A 23,269-nucleotide genomic window follows, 5' to 3' on the forward strand; every position below is an offset into this window, starting at 1 on the left:
ATAAATACTTTATATATAGGTAGCATCAGCAACAGAACTAGATCATCATCAAAGTTGTTCAGCAGCAGCATTGGTACCAATGAACTCGATGTAATGTGGAGATGCCTTGATATACTTGACTGCATTGTTCTTCAAGATCATCTCGCTCAACAGATTGTATCGATCTTTGGAAAGGCTACATGATGCGACACGAGTGTTAGTCAATCAATCAATCAGAATTGACTTTGGTCACTACTTACAAGAGAGGTATTCCACGCTTGAGACCTGGATCATCCTCACCATGTGAATCAAGGAATGGTGAGCCGAGGAATCCAAAGCAAGCATGATCAAATACGATGGCTACGATCGATAACTCCATCAGTAGATAGAGACCAATGTCACCACAACATGTTTTTGAATGCCAGTTGATCTCGTTGGCACCATTCCGTTTGCAACAGGATCCAATACAGATGGCTCGGCCACAGAGTAGGCATAAGGCCTGATCAGAGTTGTTCTTGGTTAGATTACAGGTGGAGCAAACGAATGTACGTTTGGACAGATGGAAGAATGTGTTTGGCAGTGTCACCAGCTTGAACTGAGGTGGTTGCCTCTCGACAACATCCTTTGAGATCAAGTGCTCTTGAAGAGGCTGCTCCAAGAATATCTGATGTCTGGTGCGATGTACATTGCCATTGATGTACGCAATCAATTGAACGAGGTACTTTGGTGAGAGCTCCATTGATGGCAGGGGAGTGGAGGTGCTGCCCATGAGGACACTATCGAGTAGGACAAGCTTCCTAAGATCAACGCAGAGTTGATAGAATAGTCTGTCATTGCCTCTAGGCACCTCGGATGTGGGCGAGGTGAGCGCCTGTTCAAATTGCTGTGCAGTCAACTCCAAGTAGTTCTGAAGTGTCAGTTGAGGACGACCAGTAACACTCAAGTCCACGTAGACCTGATGAACCATCCTCTCCAAACATAATGATCCTGCAGGTTCCTTCTCACTCCAATTGCCACTGCGCAGATTCAACACCTTATGATATACATATAATACATTGGAGAGATGTCTTAGCATCTGTCCAGTCTTCTCATCAACTGTTTGTTGAAGGTTCCATTGGCTGATAATGATTGATTGATTGATGTATGCGTGTTAGAATTCGATCGATCAAACAACCAAAGTATAACATACTTATTCCTTGATATGAATTCCAGATTGTTGATTGTTGAAGCGAGCAACATCGATATCTTGGTGTCTGGTGATGGTAGTTTACTTTGTACTACCTTGCCAAATGCTTCGAAGCACTCGAGGAGTTTGGATCCAGCAAAGCCATCTGCCAAGTACATTGCAGTGTGACCTGATGGTTGGTCGTCGTGCTGATGATGATTGCTGGTGTGTAGGTGCTGTAGTACTGTCAGTCCAACAGGTGCAGGTGGCAACAACGTGTTGGAAAAGAAGTGGCACAATGGACATAGTCGGTGCGTGTTGTGATTGAACCTCTCCATCTTGATGTAACACTGATAGTGTACGGTGTGTCCACATATCTGTGCGATGGTCTCGCTCTTTGACACGTCCAGCTTGATCGAAGAGGCAAAATCTTGTTGATCGACCACACCGTTGGAAGGGTCAATCGAAGATCTGTCATTGAGCACATGCGCGATGCCAATGTTCTGTATCAAACAGAAGTATCCAATGGGATTGTTGAGGTCATTGAGGTAGTTCTCATCGCGACATATAATACACTCTCCTTTGACATCGTGCACCTCATGAGCAGAATGCGAGCCATCCAGGGTCATGTCTTCATCGCTGTCCATGTGCTCATCCTCCAACAGGTTTGAGAACCTCAGCTGTTCCTTTGCAATCGATTCCATTGCCTTACGCTTGGCCTCCAGCATCCTTCGCTTCCTGTCCTCCTTGTCCTGCATTGTCTCCATCTCGAACGCATCACACTCATGACCATTCTCCAAGGTTGGCTCCTTTAGACTCTGCAACAACAATGCCACAGTCGGGTGGAAGAACTTCATCGATGATGTCGTGAGTACCAAGTCCAGCAGATCCACAATCGTTTGATATTGTGATGCGCTGTCAACGCGATCATGTTGTCTTGATATGCACATCTTCTTGATAGTGTCGTGCTCGGTTGGATGAGTGTCCAGAGCCAACATCATCAAGTGTAGGATATTGTCCACAGTGTCCGATCGGAAGATCACACGCTGTTGTGTGTCATACTCGTCCAGGGGCACGGGGTCGACCAGTTGCACGGTGCAGTGGAGTAGCGAGAAGTATATCCTCTTGTAGAGTTGGGGCGACAGTAGCAACTGGCCGATCGCATCAAAGTCCTGACGCAATGGAGCCAAAGTGTTGACGGCAACTCTTCGCACATTGTTGTTACGATGCTGTTGTGGAAGCGTCGAGACGACCTCCTCTGCCCTCTCGCGGTATCTATACGTGTAGCCATAGTAGTACTTGTTGTAGTACGTGTAGTACTCGGGCTTGAGTGAGTAGCGGCCATGACTAGAGAGGGTGTTGGGCTGGACATATATGGCCACCTCCTTGAGCACAGAGTCGACATCGTTGGCGTCAAAGTTGACAAAGCGCAACTCAGTGTTGAGCAATGTGTTGAGCTTGGTGTACGTCCTGTTCTTGACGATCAAATGATGAATGATGTCGTACTTGATGACGTCTCGTGTTGTTTGCTTGCCAATCAATGATCGCTCTGTGATCAACACCATGAGGAATTGATAAAAGTACACCAGTACACCTGTTTGGTAGTTGTTCAGTGCTGTGTTGCTCTGGAACAATGTGTCCAGTCTCTTGAAGTGACTGAAATATGTTGTGATGAAGTGGTCCGCCTTCAAAGATGCACAGGACATCTGCTTCAAGTATAGATCATAGATGTATATATACTTGAGGTATGGATGTGATTGATAGCTATGTACCTGCAACTCAATAGGGTCTCCATTCTTGAGCCAAAGTCGTGACTTGCTCTCTGCAATAAGGTTGTCAATATTGGCTGGTCCATATAATGAATGTTCAACCAAGTCCTGATTTTGTCTATGATTGATTGAGTGAGTGATTATGTGTGAGTGAGGGAGTTGAGTGACATTGATCAATGAATCAAACTTACAGGAATGATGCTGCCATGTCTTGGAAGGAGAACTGATCGAAATGTAGAATGACCAGTGAGAGTATAAGAGAGAGACAACGGTGAATGGGTAGGTTAAAGGATACGCCAACCATCTGTTGCTTGATGAGTGTTGATGCTTTGCAAAGCACTGCAATGGTGTTTGAAATGGCCAGTTCATCTCCGGCTGTGGCGACATTTGGAGGCTCTGGAACCAATGTCTTTAAGATCTTGAATGTTACATTGCAATGATTCATCATCAACAAGTGTCCATGTGAGAAATATGATGTCCTAAAGTTGATTGATAATGTCAGCAGCACACTCACTCTCTCAATCAATCAGAATCGATAAATCAATCAAACATACCTTAACTCTGAGAATACAAGCTCGCTACGAATGTTGGGACAACTAAAGTGGAGTAATGCAGCAAACTGTAGGAGTGGCACGATCTTGGATGGGTTGGTGCACATTAGATCGCGGAATATAGGCTGATGTGAGAGTATCATGGTGAGGTCTTTGATCGCCACGTAGAACTGTTCCAGTTTGCTCATACTGCCCAATTCGCTCTGATATGTAAGTGGTTCGTTGTCCACGATGAGGTACTTTGGAGTGGCGCTCTTGATGTAGTCGAGGAATATGTCCAATGCTTTGTAGTGCTCCATCACGTACATTGCAATCTGAGGACGTGTGAATATCTGAATACTCAGTGATATGATTGAGTTGCTGCCGTCATATGCACCATTGAGTAGACTGTCAAACATGGCCGGATAGTTGGACACAAAGACAGCTGCAAAGTCAAACTTGCATGATCGATCGAATGTCAATGAAGTTACCCAATTGATCAGTTGTACCTGTCTAGAGTGATGTAGTTTCTTTCATTTTTTGATTGATTGATTGTGTGAGTGAATGAGTGAGACAAGGTTCGACTGGTGGCGCGCCACATAATCACCATCATTACATACTTGGATATTTGATACGAGTTGTGCCAATCTACATCCCTTTGGATCTAGGATGTTGGGCTCAGTGTGAAGGTAGTGCCTGTTGAGGCGCATCATGAGGTTGCAAAAGATACGCTTGAATGATACCAGTTGTGTAAGGTACTCAAATAGATTGAGTATACTGATTAGACTGGCGAATGGTAGTACCTTGAATCGCTTGGTGATGGTCAGCTTCAGGTTGGTCTGCTTTCTGATCATTGACACCACCACCTGACATTGTTGATGTGATCCGACATAGATGATGCAACGACCATTGTTATGAGCGTAATGTGCATAGTCTCTACACATTGCTTGTGAACGAGGAGTCAATGTCTCCAACAGCACAGACATCACCTCGCCAAATGATGTTACATCGTCATTAAACATAAGTATTCCATATTGGTCATCATCTAGTAGCTGTTTGATTGATTGATTGAATGATATAGTGAGTGAGTGTCTTTGTCAAGTCTTTGACTGCCGCATCGTGATACATACAAACTCAAATGGATGTCCAGGGTGGAAGAAGTAAAGTGATCGATTGCTGAGCACGTCAGAGTCCTCTGGAGTGAGCTTGATGTTGGCTAGGGGCTGAAGGATCATGTCGAGGAGGATGCCCAACAATCGCTCACATCGGGCAACATGATCGGGACCAAGTGATGCGAGTGGTCGAAGTATGACGTCGTCGGGCTCGGTGCGCTCAGTGTGAGCATCACAAAAGCCATCCTTTGCCCATGAGTCCTCGTCACCACAGTCACAGCAACCATTTGAGCTGACTCTAATGCGCTTGATCTCGTGGCCCACATGCTTGCCCTCGTCAAAGCACTTGCTGCACAGTATACTAGTCTCATCCTTCTGACATCTCTTGCACTGGAATGCCCAATCATTGTCCTTGAACACGTAGCCGCACGTGCTATCCCTCTGGCTGGCCTTCATTGCGCTGAATGATCCAGCACCACCGGTCATGTACTCCTTGAGTGGTGACAACATTGAAGTAAAGGGATGCGCACTACCAGTGAATGCAATGACCTTGATATAGTTCTCCAACTCTATCCAACATTGCGCGCTCATAGTATCGGTGGAGTGCAAGTGAGTGAATGGGTCGAATGTTGCCAATGACTGTATTCGTGTCTTGATCTCATCAGACTCTGATACATAATCAATCATCTCATCATCAAGACTGACTTGTTCTAATAATGGTGTTGGTTCTATCTCTTCCATATGATCATCGTCATTGTTATTATTATTGTTGTTATTGTTGTTGTTTGTGATATTGAAGTAATTGCTCAACAAGTTAAAGTTGAAGCCATTCAATAGATTACGACCAATATCACCTATTGATGTATTATAGTATTGTTGAACTTCTTGGTCATCTTCATCGATGGTTTGGTCAAGGTCACCATCATCATCGTCATCATCGTCATAAACGTCATCAACGTCATCGTCTTCATATTGTAATCTAGTATCATCATCATCATTATCATCTTCCGAACTATTATTATTATTACTATGTTCGCTCATTGTATCTACAATGGGATCTCTATCTATCTGTATCCCTTAATTATTATTATTTGTTGTGCGAATGAATGAATGTCACATACAAAGAACTTCAAATAACTAGAAACACGAATGTCTTCACAATTCTCACAACTAACATGTCAGACGAAGCAACAGTTATAAAGGTGTAAGTAGGTCATCAACTGGCAATCATTCATTCATTCGTATATATACATACTAACACCATTCATTCAATCATAGACTTGTAGTTGGCGATGTATCAGGTGCATTCACTCAACTCTTCAAGAGAGTTGCAGCGGTCAACAAGTCAAATGGACCATTTCACATGATGTTATGCGTTGGTGCATTCTTTACACCATACTCTACATCATTGACTGTTGCATCAACACTGTCAACAGAGTCAACAGAGTCAACAACAGAAACAGCATTGACAATGCCAGAACAGTTGATACCCTACAAGAATAAGGAACAACAGGTACCATTGCCTGTGTACTTTATAGCTAATACATTGGACGATATGAGGTATCTGGATGCATTGGCAGACAGTGAGGGAAAGATATGTGATGGTATTCAATATCTGGGCAAGAGTGGTGTCAAGTCAATCGAAGGTATCAACGTAGCATATCTCTCTGGCTCGGTTGCACACCCCGTGAAGCAGGTATCTGATGGCAAGTTGGACAACTCAATCACCAAAGATGACATTGCCTCAATCATCCAACAATCCACCGACAAGAAGATCGACATCCTACTCACCAATCAATGGGCAAGAGGTGTACTCAACAACATGGAGTAAGTAACTACCTCCCAGGCAACATGTTTGTGATGCCCCTCCACTCACTCACTCACTTAATCAATCAATCAAACAAACAGTTTATCAGTCGTATCACAGACAATCAAGAACCCTTTGGTAAAGGGAATGGATGGTATAAAGGAGGTGGCAATTGCTTTGGCGCCAGTGTATCACTTCTCAAAGGATAGTCACTACTTGCAACGACCACCTTATCTTAATCCAATGTCAAAGCATAATGCTGCCACTCGCTTCATCTCGTTGGCACCAGTGCCAAACGAGCAGAAGCAAAAGTATCTCTTTGCCATGAACTATCAACCAAACAAAACAGATACCAACATACTAGACACGACCGGATTCCCATTCGCCGCTGTTGGTGGTGACAAGCCAGACAAGAGGCAGAGAACAGACAACAATAACAAACAGCAACAGCAACAGAATCAACAAAGGAAATCACTACTTGGAGACTATCAACAGCGATCGGGCGACAGCAAGAAGCGAACATCACAGCAGAGTACACTTGAGTGTTGGTTCTGTCTGTCACAGCCATCGGTCGAGAGCCACTTGATCGTGTCGATTGGATCCGAGTCCTATCTGGCGCTGCCCAAGGGCGGCATCGTAGAGCATCACAGTCTTGTAGTGTTCATCGATCACAAGCCATCGTACACAATGCTGACAGATTCGGAGCGAGCTGACGTCGAGAAGTTCATCGAGAGTCTGAAGCAGTTCCATCTCAAAGAGGACGATTGTGATATCGTGGTGCTGGAGCGACACTTCCAAGGCCGCTTCCAAAACCAACTGCATGGACATCTACAGGTGGTGCCCATCTCCAAATCACTTTCAGCGGAAAAGATCGAGGAATGCTTTGCCAAACATGGCAAGCAGAGGAATGTGGAGTTCAAGAAGTTGGCCATAGGCAGTGAGCTGGCCAAAGCAGTGGGCGACAACTTCTACTTCAACGTTCGATTGCCAAATGGTGAGCAACTCTATGCCATCATTGAGAAGGAAGAGCAACAACCTCAACAACAACATCATCAGAAACATAATAATCAACAACAACAACAACAACCGGTTGACTTTCAATTTGGACGACAGGTACTTGTGGACTTGCTTGGAGTTCCAGATAGACTGAACTGGAAGCAATGTGCTGTGGGCAAAGAAAAGGAGACTGAACAGGCCAATGACTTTAGAACAATCTTCCAGCCATATTACGACAGCAACGAATAAAGGTCAAGACGTGACCTTGGGGTTGGTTTATTTGAAAGAACATTGTGATAATTATTATTTGGTCAACAGTGCAACCAACTCCTTGATAGTGCTCAGGGTCATCGGTGTTGGTTGTAAACAGCCTTCATAGGAGACAGAATGCGACTTGATCTCAACAAAGTCGTTATCATTTGCTATTTTGGCCTCATTGAAAAGCCTTCCGTTTCTGATGACCACCGTGGTTATAGGACACTTTAGACTTTTCTTTAGTAGCTTGTAGATATCCGCCAAGGATGATGAGTCCATTCTCGATGTGGCCGTGAAACAGAGTAGGATTACCAAATCAGGGTGACTGTTCTTGATTTCTTGAACATGTTTGACGTGGTAGACATTGGTGGTTATAGTAGATGATGAGAATATCCATCCTTGTCTTTGTAGTTTGAGCTCCTTATCTAACAGGTCCTTGAAATCATTTTGGAGTTCAAAGTTCTCAGCTGACACATGTCTTAAAATGGCCACATTCTTGACTTTCCCGGAGAAAGCTTGGCCAGATGAATCTGTATTCTCATCCTTTGTAGGATGAGAAAGTCCAGTGCTGGGCTTTGTGAGAGATTGTGCTACTTTGCTTGGAGTGGGATTTGGAATTGGGTTGGCTATCTGAAAGAGTGTAGGCAATGTCTTTACCAAGGTATGGAGATCACCTGCCATATGGCCATGGAAACTAGAATTGGCGGCATATTCATGCTTGAGTTCCCAGAGACATTGAGCAATCTTGGAGATATCATTCTGAATCAAACTTAAAGAGTCAGCTATTCTTGTGATATCATTTTTGGGCATGTTTGTGGAATTGGTCTCCAAAGACCTGGGAGTAGGATCGTCATCATCATAGGAATCTTGACTAGTTGGATATGTCATTTAAAATATTTATATAATATATCTATTAGGTTAGAATAAATTTAATTGATCATAAAAGTAAAATTGGTTCTTTGCCTATTATAAATGATTAAACAAAATACTTGGATTTTTAAGTTATATCTGTTCTTTGTTGATTGTTTCAAGATTGGGGGGTTATGTCAAGTTATCAATTTGAATTACTTTGGAAATCCAAGTTAATATTATACATTCTGCTCAGGTTGAAAGAAGTCAAGACTCAATCGAACAAGTTACCATCATTATGTTTTTTGTGTGTAGATGTGGGTTTAAATACATCTCTTCCAGTTCAATCAACATGGTGAGAAGGAGAATTTACATATCAGGTCCTCCCCAATCTCATAGGAGAGCCTACCAAAAAAGAACAATGTTCCAATCTATAAACTATTTATGGCGATTTTATCATTTCACTTGAAATTTTAAGTTCTGGATTACGTTTCAACTACTATAAATTTAATCCAATTGGATTTTTGATTGAATCAAACAAGAAATTATCAATATTCCTACTAATAATATGTCTACTATTTTTCATCCATTGGTCTCAAATATTGACCAACTAATATCTAACAATGAAGATATTGAGGTGACATTGCTCCTGGATGGTTCTGGATCCATGCAATCTCACTTTGAAACTCTTAGATCCACATGTCTTATGTTGGTAGACAAGTTCCTCAACATCCCCATTCAAGTGATTCAATTCTCAACCTCATCCAGAGTTGAAGTAGACTACACTTCCGACGCCAACATCCTGAAGAAAGCCATCTCTAGTAAGTTTATTAATATTATTTTTTTAATAAATGATTCTAATATTATTAACTTATTTGATTTAATTTAGAAATGAAGATGATAGGCGCTGGTACCAACATGAAAGATGCTTTTAAGGTTTTAAGGGATAATCTTGTTAGAAACTCTCTAACAAAGTCTACTAATCCAATTGTTATCTTCATCACTGATGGAACTGCCGATAATGACCCAACTGCAGAGGCAAAGGCACTGATGAGCCTTGTACCAGCTCCGAAAGTTGTTGCCTTGGCAGTTGGAGCTAGTGCCAATCAGGGCAAGTTAAGTGCTATCTTCCCTGGCCAGTATGTCTACCCAATCAGCGACTTTGGAATGCTTGATAGCCTGTTGAAGAACCTGACAGTGGCACAAAAGACCAAGTCCTGTATCAAGATGTATATGTTTCCAGCCAACAAGGATTTACAAACCTCCAAGGACAACCTGACCATCGACTTCTCGGTGGAGCCAGAGGATCCAATGAAAGTCATCCCGATTGGATCAACAATCTCGTTCCCTTCCAACAACTACTTCAGCGCCGAGTCGATAACACTTAAAGAGGCTGCTTTCCAGAGACGACCTGTGAAGGCCAGTGTCACCCTGGAGGTGAAACCAGCGGCGCGGGCCTTTGGCCAATTTCCATCGGTTATCTCTTTTGAGTGCCATATCAATGGCTCCACCAAGGTCTACAAAGGTACTTGCCAGTTTCTCATTGGATACCTGGCTGGGGACTTTATTTACAAGAAGAACCCCAAGCATCCTATTAACATTCTTGTCTGGGGACCAATGGGCTCGGGAAAGAGCTCCCTGATCAATGGAATCATCGCCATGTTTAGCCACCAATACAAGGTCAAGAAGATCCTCAAGATCTCCAGGAGACATGACCATGTCACCAAGGACTACATGTGTCACAGGATTGCAGACTTTGCAGATACATCTGAGCCACTCGGAGCACTGATTGCCGACAACATAAAACTGAACTTCTGGGACCCATGGGGCCTGACCACGTCCAACTACCAGAATTTGAAGCTGATGCACTTCCTCGAGGGTCGCGTGCCAAAGGATCAGCCAATGAACGATTCTTTCAGCCATCATCCGGTCATTGAGGACCAAGTGACCCATGCCGTTGTGTTCATGATTCCACTAGGTACTGCACTGCAGAAACCACTACTTGACAACCTGTCCAAGCTGATCGATACCACCCAAGACTTTGGCATCCGTCCAGTGGTAGTGGTCAACTTTGCAAACCAGATGCAGAACCAGGCCGAGGTGGAGAAGCAGTTCAAGATTATCCTGGATGCCAGTCATCTCTCCAAGGACGACGTGATCATGATGGACAACTATGAGGACGAGCCCTACCGCATCCAACAGAAGGATCTCCAATATTGGTCACTTGTGGGGAAGTTGTTTGAAGAGGCCACCAAGAACATCAAGTTGCGTCCAATGAAACCTGTCACATCGTCACAATGCTCAGGTGTTGGACCGTTGGCCCCTGACCTCGCCGCGCTCAACATCTGCGAATCTCTATGTCGAACGACGTCGTGTGCCAACTTCAACAAGGGTGTGACGACGCCTTGCTGCGCATACTGTGGCAACCCACCAGTGGACATGAGAGCCAGCGCCATGGTGTGCGGAGAGCCATCCTGCGTCGACGTTGGCAAGGCAGTCAACACACCTCGTTGTGGACAGTGTGGCAAGCCTGCCGTCAACAAGAGCGCAGAACGTGTCTGCAGCTCATCCAGTTGTGTCAACCGTGGAAAGACTGTTCAGGGCAACTTCTGTGGCCACTGTGGCGCACCTCCATCGTCGGAATCCCCGTCGGCCAGTCCAATCAAGAAGAACCTCTGTCCATCTACTACGTGCCCTAACGGCGGCCAGGAGATTCCAAAGGGATTCAACTACTGTGCCATGTGTGGTGCGCTACCAAGTAACTAGCGCGGTTCAACCGAGGACTGAACATGTTAAATAAATGCTACTTCTATACAGAATGATCGTCAGGTCAAAGGAGGTGATCAGTGATCACCCATCATTGATTGTATTCTGGTCACACTCGAAAGAGTGATTGACATGACATCCTTGCTGCACATGATTGCTGAATTGGTTGAGGGCTGCATTGTTAATGTTTGATCCATTAAAGTACATGTTGGTACCTACTTGATAGATGCTTAGCGTTGAACTTCTGATTCTAGAGTTCTCGATGTGTACACATTGTTGATCGTGATGAGTCGTGCCATTGTAGTTGAAGATGATGATCATTATCATATCAGCAACATCATCATCCTACTTTGAGGACGACAACCTTAATTGTTGATGTGTAAGAGGCATCGAAGTCTACTGTATGTTTATATTTTGAAGATCACCTAATGAGTAGATTTGTCATTCAATTTAAATACAAACTCACATTGAATAATATTATTACTTAAACTTATAATTATAGAATGATAATCGTTAAACTCATTTTACTTCTTCTTTTATTGCAGTTGTGCAACTCTGAAACACTCTATGCTGTGGATAACATTGATACGATATATCATGATAAATTGGTTAGTGCTACCAACATCTCAAAGGTTGACCCTACAACTGGTATGTATACACAACTTTATTAAAGATACATCATTTAACCACATGGATAATGTCGGTGTTAATATCTAGGGACAATCACTGTGTTGCAAACATTTCCAAACTTTAATCCATTGCCTCTTGACACTTTGAACTACTTCACAAGCACAATCAATGTTCAAGACAACTACATGTATGCCATCTTGGATAACATCACTGAACTCTTTACCTTGTAAGTTACTCAAAGCCGGCTTATCATTTCAGAGACAACAAACAACTAACATATATCCATTGAAGAGACAATCATTGTTTGTGATTGATCTGAACACCAACACATTGATCAATCAAACTATCCTGGAGAACAATGGAAACTACACCTATCAATACCTCGAAATCAGCTACAACCCTGTGAATCATGTCTTGAACTGTTTGGCCATTGACCTGTCCACCAACCTAACTTTTGTTGGTCATCTCACAATGGATGGTGAGATTGTTGCTTATGATGTAAGTTTATTAACTGAATACATTACTTATTTACTAACTGATACCAAACATACTAGACATTGAACTGGACTGCCATTGGAGCTGGTGTGAGCTATGGGTTAATGAATGCAGCCTACTACCCACCAGGCAACATATTCATTGTTGCCCTTCCTAATATGAACACAACTGGATATTACACTCAGACACTGAGACTCTATGATGTTTCAAAGGGATTGCTAATCAACACTGTCCAAACAAACGACTGTGAGTATATAGTCTCAAGCCTATTCTCATCAAATATTGACATCACACATTCATCGATAGACTACTCAAACTTTGATTACACGTCATACTATGGATGTATGATAGCCAGTGATGGAGGAGAGTTTGTCCTCCTGGATATTACTTCTGGGGTATCCAAGCCATTGCCCATCAATAATATGCCCAATATCGATACAAGTATGGCAACTCAAGCCGTTGGTGAAAACACGTTATACTATTCAATGCAGGGCGACAATGATAATGTGTACCTTTGCACGATTGAGTTCACGGCCGGTCCACTTGTGGCTTCATGTTTGTCGTCCCATACCAACTATGCTGGTTTACTACATGGTCAAATGATCGTATCTCCATTCTAAAGGTACCATATTCCATCAATCATCATCATTGATACTGGCATTAAATCCATCAATCAATCAATCAAACAGAATTGGCATTGGGAATGGACAAGTAGGGGATGAGTAATTGGAGGACTCGATCGAATCTTGATCGTGGAGAGGGTATATTGTTGAAGGTGTGAGACCAGAGAAGTTGATTCGAAGGGCATATTGTCGACATTGAGGGAGGTTTGGGATCTGACCATCGACCCAGTTGAGTGAATCATTGTTGGTGACAAAGTTCTGCAGGCGGTAAGAGAGGTAGGTCTGGTTTGGAACAATGAAGAATAGATAGAATTTGGTTGTATCGCCGAGAGACAGAGCATTGATGAGATGACCATATTCTACGTGAGAGATTGAGTGGGGCTTGCTTGAATAGGTGACCTTGAACATGTAACACTGTTCACCATCTCTGAAGGCGAATGAGTCAACACAAGGGAAGGTACTCTCTGATGGTCTCCAAAGGATGTCATTTGTTGGCTTGTGTTTCCTAAAGTCCATCTCCTTCAAAGCGTTCATATCTTTGAATCCATTAACTCCATTGAATGGGAGCTCAAGTGTGCCATTGAACTCATCGCCCAATCCATCCAAAGGTCGAACATCAAATTCCTGACCAAACTGAATGGTTCTTTGACATAGTTGCTCAAAGAGTTTTCCAATGTTGGCTGAAGACAGGTCTGTACAGCCTTTCTCAATTGCATCAACCACCTGCTGTGTCCAGTTCCAGTAGAACCTCTGGGCAATCATATCCTTGATGTATTCTGACCCAAATATGATTGTCTGTTGAATGTATTCAGGATCGATAGTGTGAAGTTGAAGAACATTGTAGTTGCCTGCCTCCGGTGAGTCAGGGGAGGAATAACTTCTACGACACACTTCATAGTCAGTTCTTCCAATGGCCAACTGGAGTTCTTGTTGAGAGGCTAGGTCTATTTTCTCCAACACATATCTTGATAGACATCATGTCATGTTAATGGGCGGCTTAGACCTTTTGTTTGGTACCAAACATAACATACCTTGGAATTCCACCCCATCCTCTATACCTTTCTATGACTTGCTTGACATCTCGCATGTACTGTTTCTGAGAGTTGGCAACGGTGATCTCATCCAAAGTCCAGACTGGTATGATAAATGTGTTGTTCGCTCTCTCCTACATTGTTTGGAGATATAAGTAAGTAAGTAGTTTGATTGATGACGCCGGCGCTGAACATACCTTGGCGTATTGTTCATAGTTGTTTCTCCTTGGATAGGTTGCCAAGAGAACAAATGAGTTGGCGGCCATTGGAGTCTGTCCATCCACAAGATATATTGTATCTTCTTGACGAACAATATGTTCGAACTTGGTGCGATTGCCAACATAGGCAACTGGTTTGTTCATGTGGTCAAATGTAAAGTGGATGGCATCTCGTGAGAAGCAGTCGAAAACGATGTTCTTGGGGCAGGAGCCAGAGCACCTCTTCTTCCACAAGTAGAAGAAGAGAAACATTGACTTGCCAATGCCAGGATTGCCCTTCAAGACAGTGATCTGACTTGGTCTCTCAGTCTTGACAATGATATCGTACAGCTCTGTATATGACTTCCTTATCAACAATGTGGATAGGTCGGGTCTGGTTGGGAAGTGAGTGTTCTCCATCAAGACAAGTACATTGTCAATTGAGATGGCCTTGTTAAGTTGAGTCCAAAACGATGTTTGAGTTGGATCGGCTGACATAGAAAATGTAAGTATCACTGATCACTCACTCACTCACTATGATTGGTACTTACGAGCTATGATACCTTGTGATGCTATTGTGACATTACTTGGAATGTGCACGTAGAGCTTTAGTACGCCATCCTCTGTTGGAAGATCCGACAAAAGTGTTTCGTTCATGTGGAGGTGACCGTTGATGTCTTTGAATCCAAACTGATCAGGGAAATATGACTGGAGTGAAGAGAACTCTTCCTTGGCCTTCTTCTTTAGATCGTCAATGTCCAGTTCACAAGTGATCTTGAATGAGGCTACTTGTTTACTACCTCGAGGTGCAGCATAAACTCTTGGCTTTTGTGACGTTAGAGTTGGAGTATTTATATCCATCTTTTAGTTGATTTGATGAATAAAGAATAATAAGAGTAATCTGTTTGTTGTGTAACACATATCACATATTACTACTCCATTACTGTAGATGCTAATGTGAACAAATGTTACTGTAGATGTGCATGTTGAGAGATAATAAGAGTTGTGTGAGAGTAATATTGTGAAGAAGATACAAGTCAAATCTGGACTGAAGATCAAAAATGAATGACATCCAATTAAACATACGAATATATAAACAAACAAAGAGAGAGAGAGATGTCACGACTCAAAGACCTGATACAGGTGTTGGGCGCTGGCAAGAGTGTTGTGATGCCAATGATCAATCGATATAAACCATCGTCGTTGTACATGCCAAGACACTATCCATTGCAAGATCATAAAGGAGGAGACAAGTCAATCAATGATCGAATAAAGACAGATAACGACAACGACAGCAGTAGACAATCAACATCAACAACAACAACAACAGAAGAGGATCATCATCAGTTCTTGACAAACAAGAATCCAGAGATCAAGTTTGTTGAGACCACTGGCGCCTCAGTTCCATCAAGTCAATCAACACGCTTCTGGCACTTCACAAGTATCCTATCATCAATCCATCTATCATCATCATCATCATTGTCAATATGACTGTGATACTGACATTGAATCATTCAATAATCAATCAATCAAACAAACAGAACTGGCATTGGGAATGGGAGCAGGATTGGTTGGAGAGATGACGAGAAGAACGATCAAACCGACGAGTACACAGACACAACAGGAATCATCACATCCAATGTTTAATGAAGCCAATGCCAATAGATTGGTGGAGACCTTCTCAAGAATGAGGGGAACTGCACTAAAGATTGGTCAGGTGTTGTCCATCCAAGACGAATCAGTGTTGCCACCATCATTTGTAAAGCTACTCGAGAATGTGCGCAAGAGCGCCAACCCAATGCCATTGCAACAACTTCATGTATGTATGTGCGTGTATGTGCGTGAGCTAAGCAGCCTCTGGCCTGATCGTCGACGGCTAACCACTTGTCCCTCCCCCACGTAACACAGGACACACTTGCCCAAGAGCTGGGCGAGAACTGGCGATCATTGTTTAAAGAGTTTGAAGAGCGACCAGTGGCTGCGGCATCGATTGGACAGGTACATCGCGCTGTCACAATCGATGGAAAGGTGGTCGCCGTGAAGGTGCAGTACCCTGGCGTGGCAGAGAGCATCAACAGCGATATAAAGACACTCACATCGATGTTGCGCATGGTCGTTCCCGAGACGGCCTACATCGATCGCTCACTGGACTCTGCGCGACTGGAGCTGCTCAAGGAGACGGACTATCTGCTCGAGGCGGCCAATCAACGACGCATGAAGCACAACATCGAGTCGAGCACCAGTCCTCAAATGAAATACTTCTTTGTACCAGCAGTTATCGATGCGCTTACGACCAAGCGCGTACTCACAAGTGAGTACATTGAAGGTGTATCAATCGATCAGATCAATATCAGCGACTACAATCAAAAGACAAGGAATTGGCTATCCAAGAGTCTGCTGTCCCTCTGTCTTGCCGAACTCTTTGAGTTCCAATACATGCAGACCGATCCCAATTGGACCAACTTCATCCTGGACTTTGAGAACAAGAGAGTGAGTGTTGGAGCAAGCGAGTGGCTCATGAGGCGACACAACTGGCCTGGCTAACATATGTCCTCGCTCACTCATTCATTCAATCATAGATCAACCTGTTGGACTTTGGAGCATGTAGAAGCTACGACAATCCATTTATATATAACTACTTCAAGTGTATTGAGGCTGGCGTTGAACAAGACACAGCCAAGATATTGGACTATTCGCTACGTGTAGGATACTTCACGGGCGAGGAGAGCTCACTAATGAAGGATGCCCAAGCGGCAGCCATACGCATTCTGGCCGAGCCATTCGCAGCAAGCGATCCCTACCCATTCTTTGAGCGACAGATATCTACACGCATCGCCAAGCTGATACCGGTGATGCTTAAACATCGACTGAAGCCGCCACCCGAGGAGACCTACTCGCTGCATCGCAAGCTCAGTGGTTGTTTCCTAATGTGCTCCAAGCTACAATCAGTGAATGAATGTAACTCGATATGGCTACACTACCAAAAGTTATTCAACGATAAGAACATCAACTACAACAACAGCAGCAGCAGCAGCCATTAGTTGGTTGGACGACGCAACGTTCGCTGACCTTCTGGCATCCAACTTCCATATTTGTCCACGACAGATTAAAAAGTTGAACTTCATCTTGAAACATAAAAAGGAACTAAATTCAAAATTATAATTAAAACTAATTAATTGTGTGGGGTGTGTGTTTATTGTTTAACCCACCACCACACTAATAACACACACCACACTTTAGCTCGCTCACACACACACATTTACACACACACATTCACAAACACACACACACACACACATTTAATTAAAAGTTCACACGCATAAACACACACTATCTTCAATCTATATTACATATCTTGTGTTTGATCGACAGTCAATCGGAGCATATCCTTTCCAGTCGAGGTAATAGTCCTAATCAATCAATCATTCAATCAAAGTAAGTAGCTCTCTATTCATTCATTCATTCATTCATTCATCCATTGTTAGTTAGAAGCCAACAAACCAGAGTCTCTCCAACCAAAGAGAAGATACAGCATGTTTCATTCACTTTACCATCATTCCGCTTCTGTTGTTTCTCTCTTTCTCCTACTCTGAGCAGATCTCATTCATAGACTTGGAGTCGAGGTCATTCATTCTCCTCTATCTCTCTCAAACACACTTACTCACTTCAACAACACACACTTTTGCATTAACCCAAACACACTCCAACAACAACACATGTTTTTTTAAAGATCCATCCGTTACATATCTCGCTCATTCACTCACTTTAATTGCCCAACTCAAATTAAGAGAGGGAGTGAGTTCAACGGTCAACGACAAATGATTACTTCCCTCCCTTTTGTTATTGTACCAACGACCATTTTCCATTACATTCTATATTATTCCATCACAATACATTAATGAACAACAACAACAACCACCCAATCACACAATTCTTCATTCACCTGATTGCTTGGATGAATGATTGTTGATGATTGTTGTTGGCTTCGTTGCAACTTCTTTAACTATTTTTAACATTGTGCACCTCCATCACAATGGTTGGGGCGTGCGTCGGATGAGTTTTGATTTACATCTCACACTTCAGTTCATCTTGTGTGGGTGTTATTTAATACATCATCACCTTCACCCATTGTACATAAACACACACATATTCTTCATTCACACACAACCACAATAACATATTACCATCATCCACAACAACTACACACACACACACACACACACACACACACACATAACAACAAAAGACCATCCAGGCAACCAAAGGCGTCTGCTGACAACGATCGATCAATCAGCATTCATTTGTATACTTCCATAATCCATCACATTCATTCATTCACTCTTGGTGATAGAGAGAGAGAGTGACAGACGCACACATACAGACTCATTGATCAATCACACATTTACAACTTTATTGTTGTACAATCAATCAATCAAATTGACAACTATATCCACCACCACCAAGTCGACAACTTCACTTGTATGCATTGCATTTGACTTTGACATTTATCTCAAAGATAGAATCAATAAATTATACTAATACTCTAATATCACGAACCACCCTTTAGAAGCAGCGGCAGATAAGAAGCAGTAGCAGTAGCAGTAGCACTAAGACATAAACTAAACCCAACAAACATACATTATACTATATATATACATGTTATCAACGACCAATTCGACCAACTCATCAGGCTCTGGCTCAAATCTAAGCACTGAGCCACTCACACTTCCATTGCCGTCAATCTTTCAGAACAACCCAATGAATCCCTCAATGTTCAATCCATCGACTACGATGACGCCATCGTTCCTGCTGCCCACCAACCCCTCGTCGATGATGCCGCACACATTTGCCCACGACTCGGGCAGTGGCGGCAGCGGCCAGTACAGCGGCGGCATGGACAACGTGTCCAACGACTACCAGAACATGCAGCAGAATCAGCACCAGCATCAGCAGTCACACCAGCAGCAGACAGGTGGTGCCCCAGGCTCCCACTACGCCTCACCCTCGGTCCAATACAACTATCTATACCTTCAGCAATCGGCCATGCAGCATCAGGGCCAGCAGCCCCAGGCAAACGCCATCCCAAGCAGCGTGGCGACACAGCCCTCATCACAGACGACCACCTCGACAAACTCTACGACGACAACACCGACCAAGTCGCCAAAGCGCAAGTTGTCCACAGAGAAGAAGGAGCCCGTCACACCAAACGCCGTGCCCAAGTGCACTCGCTGCAATGAGACAGCGTCATGGAAGCACGACAAGCGCAGATGGTGGTGCAAAGAGTGCAAGAAGGCCTTCACACCAGGCATCTCCAAGACACAGAACACCAACCAGGCGCCCAGCACACAGTCGTGGGACAACAGTGGCATCCCACCCGGAGGTCCCCTCTGCAATTGCCCAGGGTGTGGAGCATCCGCTTGCTGGAAGCACGACAAGAAGCGCTGGATCTGTAAAGAGTGCAAGCGACCATTCACAACAAACCAAGATGGCGCCACGCCTTCTTCGCCCACGTCGCCCAAGTCCTCCAAGAAGTCATCCAAATCAAAGAAGTCAACAACTGCGTCGTCAACACAATCACTCGCCTCTCCCTCCTCCAACAACCTGATGACGTCGGCATCCACGATGACGGGCGCCTCACCCTTACAGCCACAGATGACATACTATAGCCAACCGCCACTGCCATCCTTTCACCAAATGGGCACCTTCCCAGGTCTCCAGCATCTAGGCGGCGGCCAGAAGGACTTACTGCGCGCGGCGCCACCAATGGGCCCTGGCGTGCCCCAGATGAGCACCATGAACATGAACAACCAGAACTTCTTGAACAACATGATGTCCAGCTTGACCAATACACCCAGTCAGGTGTTTGCCAACCCAGGTGTACTCTCGCCAAACAATGGCTCCAAGAAGATTTCACCAGTGCCCAAGTCCAAGAAGGAGGCTGGCGACGGTGGTCACCAAGATCTGATGGGTGGCCCTCAGGCCGATCTCTCTGGCATGGGCAACACAGACTATTCAAAGATGGGCGGCAACAAGATGATCAACGACCTGAGATTTCTTGCCTCCTAATCAATGAGCATCAATCAACAATCAAAACAGCAACAACAACATCACATTGTCCAGTCCTTCCTTCCTTCCTTCCTCTCCTCATTACATCGTATCGTAAACAACAACAACAACAACAACACATAAGACATGAAGACAAGTAGTCAATCAGCGCAGTAGCAGTAGCAATAGAGCATCCACAACAACAGTGATGGATACACTCCTCACTTGTATAAATCAATACCAATCAATCCAATCAATCAATCAACCAAACCTAACATCCCCTTAATATTAATAATAATAAACTACTACAACAACTGATGGTCTATTGGACCATGCCACATACATCCATTGGCTAACATCCAGCGCTTTAACTTGTTTATATATCAAGGTGATTGAGAAGGTTGGAACACTACCAAATCTTCCATGAACCTCCACTCTTTGAGTCCTTGGACACCTTGCGGATGGTATGCCAGTCACGTGCCTTACTTAACTCCTCAGGAGTGAACTCCACTATCCTTCCAATTACATCGATGAATTGTAGCTCATCTCTCTCAATAAAGCCAAGTATGTTATTTTTGAGGAATCTGTATACATTGATGTGATGATATTAGTAAGTGATGGTTAATGAGATCACCTCGTTGAGATATACATACACAAACTCTTGTGGATCCCTCTTAAGCTCCTTCTCCAGCCTCCTGATTTCATTCTTCAACGCTGCAGCTTGTTCCACATGCTTTTGTTCCATCTTCTCACTCTCCCTACACCAATGACAAGAGTCAGTACATTGTTATTTATCCGATAGACATGACAATGATTATGTTGTACATACGACAAAAGATATCTGAGTACTTTAAGTTCGGCAAATGACTTCCTTAGCTCCTCATCCCTATTAGCTTGTATCTGTGATCACGTCTTGTTAGTCAACGATTCTCCGAGATGGATGTGATCAAACATACTTTGGCATAGTTGTGTAATATCTTATCAATCTCTGATCCAGGTTCTAATAAATCAGTCGTATCATTGCCATTGCCATTTCCATTTCCATTACCATTACCATTCTGATGATGATTAGATGTTGGAAGTAGTTGATCAAAGTCCATAATAGGCATCGGTACAACCGGATCCATAGACGCCTGTGTTGTCTTCGTTGAGTCCATTCCATTGGCAAGTGTAGCTCCATTGTTTGGCCTCAAACGTTCCAGGTCCTCTCTTAGACTCTAAAGTATTGTGGATGTTGTGTCAGTGAAGTGAACATGATCCCAAACAAACAAACAAGCAGACATACCTGTATCAATCTATCCTTCTCCTTCAATTGATTGTCTTGTTGCTTGGAGAGTGCCACATCGATCACACCTTCAATGTTTGTCTTGTAGGATGCAAACTCCTCTTGTAGTTTGACATGCACAGAGTTGGTGTTGGTCAGCTGATTCTCCAGTATCTTGATCCTCTGAAGATTGTATTCATAGTTCCTCTTCATCTCATGATAGTCCTGCGACATTGAGTCTTCATCCAATTGATTGTGCTCCAACTCCTTCACCCGCTCTTGCAGATTGCCAACCTCCAATGTCTTGTCAGCAATCTGTTTCTTCAAGTCTGTGACGTGCTTCTGTGCCGCTGCCAACAGGTTCTTTAGCTTATTGATCTTGTCGTCAGCTTCTGACTTGTTGTCATGCCCCAGTGGTGATGGAGATGATGATGACTGTTCCATTCGCTTTATAACGTCCTCCTTCTCAATGAGTTGTTCTCGCACCTTGACCAACTCTAGATGATTGGACTCATGTTGTTGTACGAGGTTTGAAATCTCCTCTTCCTTGACCTGAAGATCCGCGCTCAGACCATCGATCACCTGTTGAATGTTGACTCTCTGATGATTGAACTTTGCAAGTAACTTGTCTCGTTCTCCGATGAACTTTGTCATTGTAATATTGTAATCATCATTGACTTGTCCAATCAGTTTATCCAGTTGACTATCCTTTTTCTTGCTCTCTTCAAGCAAGTTTGAATGTGCAGTGTCCACCACATGGTTATTCTTCTTCTCCTTCTTGTCCTCCTCTTCTTTCAAGCCCAGTAGTGTGAGCAGGTGGTCATCGTCCAACTCCTCATCTTCCTTCTGATGTGATTGTTGATGGTTCAATTGCACCATCATGTGATTTGTTTGTCCCTCGTGTTGTTGTTGTTGCTGCTGCACCAAGCTCATCATCTCGTCTATGTACATTTTGTTGTTGTTGTTGTTGTTGTTGTCTTTGTTGTTGATCTTTAACTTGTTGATGTGTTGTGACTGCATCTTGATACAGGCAATAAGATCATCCCTTGATGCTTTGGACATATCAATGTCAATGTCCATACTCATATCCAATGATGATGAAGATGATGATTGTATTGTTTCACCAGGATGGAAGTGGCGATGATGGTGTTCATTATCAGACATCATCGTCGTTTTCTCTAAAGTACTCTCTACTATCTATCTATCTATCAATCTAATCTTTTACTAATACTAATATTAATACTACTACTACTATATATTACATGTATGATATAATGGTGTGTATTTGTACACATTCATATATTGTGTGTTTATGTGTTTGTGTTGTTGGGTGATTGGATTAGTTGGGGTGTTGTTTCGTCTTTGTTGCTCTGTTTGAAAACACACACCAATCTCCCACATCTTCACACTTTGTCAGTTGTAGAAGAGAACTTCCAATCAGTACATCTAGTATAAGATTCTACCCAACCACCTTGGGCATTTTATAAGTTAAAATATTATATAATCCATACCAAGGTAACTTGTGATGATCAAGGAAGGTCTCCCAAATATTATATCTCCTCTCTGTTATTTAAAACAATCAATTAATAATATTTTTATAATTATCATTGAAGGGAACTGAAACATCCAAAAAACAAACAAATCAATCAAATTAATTCACACTTTTGAGTTGAAGTCACCTGACCTTGAATGAAGTGACAACTATGAGAAATCATTCAGATCATTATTAAAAATTGTACTACAATTTAATAAGAGA

General features: G+C 43.2%; 9 protein-coding genes across 9 annotated transcripts; 5 read left to right on the forward strand and 4 right to left on the reverse strand.

The window, feature by feature from the left end:
• Positions 1-48: 48 nt before the first annotated feature.
• SAMD00019534_090970 (hypothetical protein) lies at positions 49-5,596 on the reverse strand (the record flags this gene model as incomplete). The annotated part of the gene is made up of 7 exons (XM_012895511.1): positions 49-175; positions 240-1,097; positions 1,169-3,031; positions 3,105-3,392; positions 3,468-3,973; positions 4,064-4,495; positions 4,574-5,596. The coding sequence occupies 7 exons, from the start codon at positions 5,594-5,596 to the stop codon at positions 49-51; spliced, it is 5,097 nt and encodes a 1,698-aa protein (XP_012750965.1).
• A 134-nt stretch (positions 5,597-5,730) lies between these two features.
• On the forward strand, positions 5,731-7,607 carry SAMD00019534_090980 (hypothetical protein; the record flags this gene model as incomplete). Its single annotated transcript, XM_012895512.1, has 3 exons — positions 5,731-5,759; positions 5,834-6,382; positions 6,464-7,607. The coding sequence occupies 3 exons, from the start codon at positions 5,731-5,733 to the stop codon at positions 7,605-7,607; spliced, it is 1,722 nt and encodes a 573-aa protein (XP_012750966.1).
• Positions 7,608-7,661: 54 nt separating this feature from the next.
• On the reverse strand, positions 7,662-8,294 carry SAMD00019534_090990 (hypothetical protein; the record flags this gene model as incomplete). Its single annotated transcript, XM_012895513.1, has 1 exon — positions 7,662-8,294. One exon carries the CDS (start codon positions 8,292-8,294, stop codon positions 7,662-7,664), a length of 633 nt encoding a protein of 210 aa, XP_012750967.1.
• Positions 8,295-9,168: 874 nt separating this feature from the next.
• Positions 9,169-11,228, forward strand: SAMD00019534_091000 (hypothetical protein; the record flags this gene model as incomplete). Its single annotated transcript, XM_012895514.1, has 2 exons — positions 9,169-9,283; positions 9,352-11,228. 2 exons carry the CDS (start codon positions 9,169-9,171, stop codon positions 11,226-11,228), a joined length of 1,992 nt encoding a protein of 663 aa, XP_012750968.1.
• An 815-nt stretch (positions 11,229-12,043) lies between these two features.
• Positions 12,044-12,973, forward strand: SAMD00019534_091010 (hypothetical protein; the record flags this gene model as incomplete). The annotated part of the gene is made up of 4 exons (XM_012895515.1): positions 12,044-12,084; positions 12,152-12,356; positions 12,413-12,599; positions 12,660-12,973. 4 exons carry the CDS (start codon positions 12,044-12,046, stop codon positions 12,971-12,973), a joined length of 747 nt encoding a protein of 248 aa, XP_012750969.1.
• A 57-nt stretch (positions 12,974-13,030) lies between these two features.
• On the reverse strand, positions 13,031-15,065 carry SAMD00019534_091020 (hypothetical protein; the record flags this gene model as incomplete). The annotated part of the gene is made up of 5 exons (XM_012895516.1): positions 13,031-13,771; positions 13,868-13,940; positions 14,008-14,141; positions 14,205-14,695; positions 14,756-15,065. 5 exons carry the CDS (start codon positions 15,063-15,065, stop codon positions 13,031-13,033), a joined length of 1,749 nt encoding a protein of 582 aa, XP_012750970.1.
• A 255-nt stretch (positions 15,066-15,320) lies between these two features.
• SAMD00019534_091030 (hypothetical protein) lies at positions 15,321-17,245 on the forward strand (the record flags this gene model as incomplete). The annotated part of the gene is made up of 4 exons (XM_012895517.1): positions 15,321-15,645; positions 15,746-16,023; positions 16,113-16,694; positions 16,784-17,245. 4 exons carry the CDS (start codon positions 15,321-15,323, stop codon positions 17,243-17,245), a joined length of 1,647 nt encoding a protein of 548 aa, XP_012750971.1.
• Positions 17,246-18,860: 1,615 nt separating this feature from the next.
• Positions 18,861-20,270, forward strand: SAMD00019534_091040 (hypothetical protein; the record flags this gene model as incomplete). The annotated part of the gene is made up of 1 exon (XM_012895518.1): positions 18,861-20,270. One exon carries the CDS (start codon positions 18,861-18,863, stop codon positions 20,268-20,270), a length of 1,410 nt encoding a protein of 469 aa, XP_012750972.1.
• Positions 20,271-20,661: 391 nt separating this feature from the next.
• SAMD00019534_091050 (hypothetical protein) lies at positions 20,662-22,680 on the reverse strand (the record flags this gene model as incomplete). Its single annotated transcript, XM_012895519.1, has 5 exons — positions 20,662-20,833; positions 20,903-21,007; positions 21,079-21,149; positions 21,206-21,466; positions 21,535-22,680. Coding segments are annotated over 5 exons (1,755 nt in total), but the record flags the coding sequence as incomplete, so codon positions are not given.
• Between the last annotated feature and the right edge of the window lie 589 nt (positions 22,681-23,269).

Source organism: Acytostelium subglobosum (assembly GCF_000787575.1).
Source record: "Acytostelium subglobosum LB1 DNA, scaffold: scaffold21, whole genome shotgun sequence".
NCBI classification, from domain to species: Eukaryota; Evosea; class Eumycetozoa; order Acytosteliales; family Acytosteliaceae; genus Acytostelium; species Acytostelium subglobosum.